Source organism: Parus major, chromosome 4, assembly GCF_001522545.3.
Source record: "Parus major isolate Abel chromosome 4, Parus_major1.1, whole genome shotgun sequence".
Classification (NCBI taxonomy): Eukaryota; Metazoa; Chordata; class Aves; order Passeriformes; family Paridae; genus Parus; species Parus major.
This window is the reverse complement of record NC_031771.1, coordinates 18,160,479-18,167,767: the sequence shown is the minus strand read 5'-3', so window position 1 is coordinate 18,167,767 and position 7,289 is coordinate 18,160,479. Positions and strand designations below refer to the sequence as shown.

Below are 7,289 nucleotides of genomic sequence, written 5' to 3'. Positions count from 1 at the left end.
GATGAGTGCTTGCATCTGAGCAGACTAAATTACTTAAAAATAATGTCATATATATATATATATGTGTGTGTGTGTGTGTGTGTGTGTGTGTGTGTGTGTGTGTGTGTGTGTATCTTACTATTAACTGGATCAGAGCACAGGTTTCAAAAGCTTTGACTCAGCTTTTTTATTCCTCCTCCTGGCTCCAAAGATAATGATTAAATAAGAAAAAACAAACAAACAATGGATAATTCAGTTTAACTCCTAAGTATTTTTTATTCCACTTGAGTGAACCAATACATTCCTTTGTGAAATGGGAAGCAACATTAATTAGTGTACATTTTTATGTGCCATCTATCCTAATGTGGCAACAGAGAAGCTTGCAAAATTCTCCTGCATTGTGGTATTCGAGACTAATTTACTCTGTGACTGATGTTTCTGCAGAAGTCTCACAATGATGGAGTAAGTCTATCTGATATTTCATACAACTTTATGTTTTATCTCTCTATCTTTATACCATTTGGTATTTTAGCCTGCATCAGTTTAAATAAGCAGTAATTTTAAAGTAGCTTCTGAAGCTATGGTGCTAACAGTGTATGACACTAACAGCATAAAAGTGAAACATTGTTTGCACATACCTCAAGCCTGCTAATTTTCTGAGACACACTCACAGTACCATCACAGTAATAAGCACCAAACACATACAAGAAATCACTGGAGAGCCTTCTGTAGGCTAACAGGTAGAATGCAAGACTTCAGATATGGAGGAATTTGTTGACTATGACTTCAGGTCTTCCATTCTTCATCCTGCCAAAACCTATGGCAATACCATTCTGCCTACAGTCTTCCCAGCATAAGTCTGTCATAATCTGAATGCAAAATCTTCTCCAGGTCATGTTTTTATAACGTGGAACAGCAAGTGCATTTTCTATTGTTATTTGGAGTCATTACAACAGTAAAAGTCAGGTCTAAGGCTTGGAAGCCTTGAAAGTATGCTCTTTTCCTAACATATGGCTCAAGAAGAAAAGAGACACAGCAGCTGAGGATATTAAATGCAAGAAGAAGTAAGGTCACTGACTGCACAGTTGGTGTAGGGAAAAAAAAATCAGAGAGGGCAGGTTTAACAAGAAAAAGGGCAAGAATCCAAGATGGAAGGACAGTATGTTTAGCCTAGGACTAAGGCTGCCCCATTTCCCATGAACATAATACATAATTAACATTTGATAACACATTGTGGCCTAAACTATGCAGTGGATGAAAACCTGGCACTGTGGAACTGCAAGTGAGCACGTCCCTGTCCCAGTCCCCGGCAGCTGTCCTGCACTGTCTGCTCACCGTGCCAGTCCTCAAATGGAGGAATTGCCCTTGGAATTGCTGAGCTCATTGTAGATGACCTTGGCATGATTCCTGGCCCTGTAAGAAAACTCAGCACTCAGTGGGCACAGGCTTTGGCAGCCTGGCTGCAGGAACCGCAGCCTGGTGCTGCCCCAGCTGAGCCGTGGTCCCCCAGCACCACACACCAGGGCCACACACAGGCAGCAGGATGGGGCTCCACACCCAATTTCCTCCCTGCTTTCCACAGTAAGGAAGTATGAGGGTCTCTAGCCAGCAGAGCACCTCAAATAATAGCAGCATGTGGAGTGTCAGCACTGCATTAGGCAGCCTGTCACAGCAATTGCCTCTGTAACCCACCAGTGGCCTTTTTCTTTTTCTAAAAATGGTATCAAAAGTGAGTGCCTCACTCCTCTTAAAGGTCTGGCACCTGGCAGTGCCTCAGGTGTGCAAGTTTGGAGGCATTCTCCTCTCTCCTGTGCTTCTGTGGGTTTTCATTTGCTCTTTAGTAGCGTTCCTGTCTAGATTGTTGCAAACAAGATTTGTGTTGCCTTTTTTTGTAGTGAAAAAAGTAATTAAAAATACTTCCATGCTTCCCATCTGGTTTTTGCATCAGGAAAACAGGCAAAGAGAAATTACTTCCTGAGATCAGCCAGTGCAATACACAAAACCTGGAAATTCTCTCAGTGATCTCTGCACGATCTAGGATACAGTCAAGGAAATAAACCGAGACTATGAACATAAACTTTCACTCTCTTGTTGAATGTCTGAATACTATTAGTCTCCCTGGACCAAATATTTGCACTATTATATCCAGAGGAGTACCTTGATTTCTACTAATATGTATTGAAATTATGTAAAGAACAATGTAATTCAAGTTGTTCAAACTATGTTTGAAAATCAGAGACTGAAAGGGAAGACATGAAGAAATGGGAAAATGAGTAAAAAAGGAAGAGTGCATAAAGAGGAATAAAATGCTAGGAGAATCCTGTGAGCCTGAGCCATAATGTGAAGCACAGATAAAAAGGAGCACAGATAGTAACCACAGATAAAGATGCAAGTGCAGATCCTGTAGCAAACACAGTACTGTGTGATTCTCTTCCCAAGTTGATGTTTTACCCACTTTGAAGGCCTCTGGTAAGTGACCTGTAAAAGACATCTGCTGGTGTGTTTTAGAGGAGATGAGAAGAACCTTCTCTGATCAGACAGGTGATATACAGCAGCCAAGGCTTTATTCTTTTCAATGACTTGTCAAGCCAGCTGTGAGCATTCACCCTTTCAATCACAGACTCATTAGAATACATACATATTTAATCAGGACTGTAACTCTGAAGGTACTTTGAATGCTTCTACAGTAGTGTATGTTTTAGCATATAGCACCTTGCATTTTGACATTTAAGTGACCATGCTAATGCTGAGGTAAAATCCAGATTTCTACCACTAAACTTCAGAGGATTAGAAGCTGGGAAGTAGTCACTTTCCAGTGAAAAAACACCAGTTTCTTTCTTTATGTTTAGCAAGCTGCCTATTTAAAAAAGAAAACACAGCAAAACCAATGCTGAGAATTATTTGATTAAACTCTAGTTGAGGTCATGTAGCCATGTGCCTTACTGCTGGGGCTGGTGGAAGCTGTGGTCTTGCAGTGCTTCCCATCACTGTCCAGAGCAGGGCTGCCAAAACAGGAATGCTGTTCCATGTGCAGATAGCAGAAGCATTCAGCAGCTGACCCTGCTCTCAGTCACTCGTTTTCCTTTCTGCTGGTGCCCCCATCAGTGGCAACAAATCAGGCAGCCTCCTTGACCAATGCCACTCGATCCTGCTGCCAGATCTTCCACTGCTCATTTCCTGTGGCACAATCTGAAAGAAAGCCTGTTTCCATGCCTGAGCTGGTTTGGACAAAGAAAACTCTGAAGGCTGCCTAGTGACTACCATATAAACATACAAAAAAATCTGATGATCTAACCCACAAGGCTTCAGTTATTTGGTATAATTAAGTGGAGAAGATGCCAAGAAAATAATTACCGGAAAGTTTTCTTTTGAAAAACTTATGATAGAAATTTCTCAACAGCTTCAAGGAACTCCATGGATGAGCTAAGCCCTTCCAAGTCCAGCAGATTGCCCTTTTTGTCATGAAAGTGGAATAATTCAGTCTCTTCCTCTTCCAGTTCTTCCCGAAACAGATTTGTCTCTGAGGTAGGAATGATGATGATGCGAGGGACTGCATTGCTAATAACAGAATCCACAACTCCATTCACTTGACTTCCTTGAGTTTCCATATGGGAAGTACTTGAGTCTCCTCTGGTGACACTGCTGCTATTCAATCTGACAGGCAGAGAAGTTGCTCTCAGGGAGCTGGTCACAAGTGCTGCAGAGGGATTGGGTAGGACAGGCTGCCCAAGCACCTTCTCCAAACAGCTGGAGGAGAGCGAAACCTGGAGTGGAGACATAAGATTTAGCACTGTCAGACACCATGTGACTGAATTTTTGTATTTGAAACATTCCTTGCCACTAGTCAATATCTGAGCCACCAGGCCAATTTTCTGAACACTTGAATCATTAACTTGAGGGAAAATCATGATGTGCTAACATGTACAGCTTGGATAGCAGAATGTTAAATTGAGCAAATGAAGAGGTACTCAAATATCAGCAGAGACTGAAAAGAAAAAAACAAAAACAAAAGATCAAAAGCTCATCCCTGTATCCAAATTATTTAATCATTAAATAATGGTATTACTTCATTTTTAACACATCTAAGGGTATCAGGGTACTGGATTATTGCTTTTCCCTCTCTTCTCATGGAAGAGATCTCAGATAAGACCCAAGTTCACTCAATTATTTTATTTTCCTGAAGTTTTGTCAACTTTGTGACAACCTCTGTCTCTATCCAAATGGCTCCTGAGATACCTCAGGGAAGTGGTGGCCTTGCACTCACACATTGGAAAGTGCTTCCTCCAAGAAAAAAGTAATAAATACTCACTTTGCAAACAATTTCTTTTCTGCCTATTTTAAGAGAATTCTAACTTGGCTCTGATGGCAAGGCCTGTGTGTTCTTTCCATAAGTCTTGTGCCCAATCTGCAAATCCAGAGTCAACTAACTAAGCTTTGAAAGTGTCAGTTAATATTCAGGCTAGGGAAGGCACAAGTAATCAGTTTTGTCTTCCTTAAAAAATAATAACAATTAAGGAGATAAAGTCACTCTGTCAGATACAGAGATAAGCTGGAAGTCCCTCCTTTCTAGGGAAAACCAAAATTTAAAGTGCATATTTTACTTCATTACTATGTGAATTCCCATAGTTTTGTGTCATTCTACTCCACAAGCAGGAATCATTCACAAATCCCTTTTGATAATGATTTCTCCAGCTGTTCTACCTACCAAGTGGAGGGAAGCATACTGTGCTAAAAAAGTGGTTTAAATCAGTATGACAGAGAAGAAAAGTCCATTCTTCTATATCAAAGATAATAATAGAATGAAAAAATCCAATTCCAAAACCACTCCTCCCTATTTCAAGTGCTGTTTTCACCGCAAGAGAAGGATAAGTTTCTTTTGGGTGTGGCTTGGTGGGCACAACACCCACTTACAAGTGTTTTTAATAGTTTTCACACTGGGTAATTTCCTTGAAACAAAACCTGGATGCAGAGAGAACATTTTACCACTCTCTTTTGAGGTCAAGTATCCAAGCTCACATTCTAATACTTCCAAAAAAGCTACTTCACTACCATGTTAAATTTCCAGATGTCAGCCTACATTAAGTTTGTTACTATCATAACTGAAGAGGTCCATGGGGCTGGAGCATATCTTTGTGGCAGCAAGGAAAACAGTCACATGCATTTTAATGCTTTAGAATGCACCAAGCCTGGGACACTGACTGGCTTGTCCACAACTGAGAGTTTTTGGAAGGGTTGTAGTTGGAATTCAATTAAAGGCAATCCAGTAGTGCTATCAAACATAAATATATAAAAAAAAATGCATTGGTGCTTCCTTAGGGTTTGTTGGTGGTTTTTTTTATTTTGTTGTTGTTTTTTTGTTTTGGTTTGGTTTTTTTTTGAGGATAAATGGGTGGTCTCAATGGGAAACCCTCTGAGCTTGACAAATAAATATTTATTCTGATAGTATGAATAGTGGTGCATTGGATTTATCTGAACACAAAAAGGACCTTCACAACACACAGGACCCTCTGCTGAAAACAGTATGAAAAGCAAACGAGGCTTTGAACATTCAATGTAAATAATCTCATAGCTCAGCGTATGCCATTGAAAGTCTGAAGGGTTATTTATCAAAGGAATTCAAGAGATGTCTCTCAAAGGAAAAGTAGGGCACATGGCCTTCTTGTGGGCTACACAGTTGCTAAATTTCAGATACAGATATGTTTATTTCATTACTGAACTGTTTATGCAGACTACCTGAGATTTACTTCCCTTCTCCTTCCTTGTGAGACTGAAAGCCAGTGATTCTCGAGAACGTGGAGACAATAACCTTTGCCATTTCCCTATAACCTGCCTTTGCCACTTGCCTACAGCCTTGGACATGCTTGGCTGCTGAAAGAAGGCAACAGAACTAAGTAGTAGATTTGAGCCCATGTTGCCTGACACCACATTTGAAGCCACTGTCTTTCCACCAATACTGGTCACAACAGTTACAGGAAAGGAACAAGTTTTCTCAGGACTTGGTCTTAAATGACACACAAGAAAAGACAGGACAAAAGCATGCAGGAACTGGGTCATCAGGTGGCTGGAAATTTTCAGAGCAGTTCCTGTTTAAACCATGATGTCTCTAGACAATTTCCATCAGATCTGGAAGGGAGCACAGGGGACAGAAGCAGATGCTGTAGCTGCACCCACCCAGACATGTGGGGTGTTTGTCCACATGCACTAGAGTAACCCCAAGAAAGGGTGCCTCCATCAAAAAAGGGTACTCAGTCCAGCCACAGACAGGGAATTGTAAGCCACATCTGTCTTTCCCTGAAAAGGCAGCACTGGTGTATGGCTGATGCTGTGCCACCCATACAAGTACTGGTTTGGAAAGTGCTGTTACAATCTGGCAGAAGATGATTCATGGGCGACCTACTGCTCCTATCAGGGAATGGGGTGCTCCTCAACAGCAGGACACCAAACCTCAGTGGTTTGGCCAGTGAGGGTGATGCATCTGCAGAGGATGCACTGAGTACTCACCATGTCCTCTTTCAGTGAGGGAAGGGTGGCAGTTGCCAGACTCTCCCACCCTTAGGGAGAAATGGGAGTTTCTTTCTCGTCTTCCCCCTCAACAAAAATAAAACATTTTAATGTACACTGAAAAGAAGGAAAAGGGTGGCTTCTCTCATGTCAAACTCTGTTTTGCAGACTTGACTTTACTCTAAAAGGAGACTGCCACAGTATGGACACAAGAGCCATGAAGGAAGGAACCAAAGCTAGGATAGATAAACAGGCAGAGAGGCAAAGAACTCATCTTCCTACATCTGATGCTATTGACTATGCCTTAATGAAGCCTTAGAGGTATAAGCAGAGCTGGATTTCCAAAAACAGGCAAATATCAGTGAAAAAAGTAAATTAGGTATTACTGTCTCTCTCATTTGTCACACACACACAAGCAAAAACAAAAAAAACAAACAAAAAAAAAAACGGCAAAGGAGAAAGAGAATGTTGGAATCAGTATAAATAAAGCCTACAGATGAAATAGATGGGCATAAAGGCTGGATTATCATTCCAGTGATGATGTCCTGCAGCAAGATTAGCACTAAAACAGAGTCCTCAACTGAGACTTTTTTCTGTACCTTTTTGGCAGTGGCTGCATCGCAGCTGCAGGTCTTTGGGAGCAGGTCTCTCTTCTCTTGACTCAGACTTGTGGAGAAAGAGTGACTTCGGCGAGGCTTCAATTTCTCTTGAGCTGGCTCTACAGCGTCGAGCTCCACATTGCTCCAGATCTAATCACACATTGATGAAGGATTTCAGACAGTTGCATCCTTTCTCAAATTCTTGTAAGT

General features: G+C 41.3%; 1 protein-coding gene across 9 annotated transcripts in view; it reads right to left on the bottom strand.

The window, feature by feature from the left end:
- Positions 1–215: 215 nt before the first annotated feature.
- Positions 216–7,289, bottom strand: part of LOC107203034 (melanopsin-like) — a 75,873-nt gene continuing 68,799 nt past the window's right edge. For all 9 annotated transcript variants that reach the window (XM_033513976.1, XM_033513977.1, XM_033513978.1 and 6 more), the window contains 2 exons: positions 7,080–7,229; positions 216–3,743 (listed from right to left, as the gene is read on the bottom strand). In XM_033513976.1, coding sequence (XP_033369867.1) covers positions 3,357–3,743; positions 7,080–7,229 — 537 coding nt within the window. In that variant the 3' untranslated portion in view covers positions 216–3,356. The remainder of the gene's footprint in view (positions 3,744–7,079; positions 7,230–7,289) is intronic.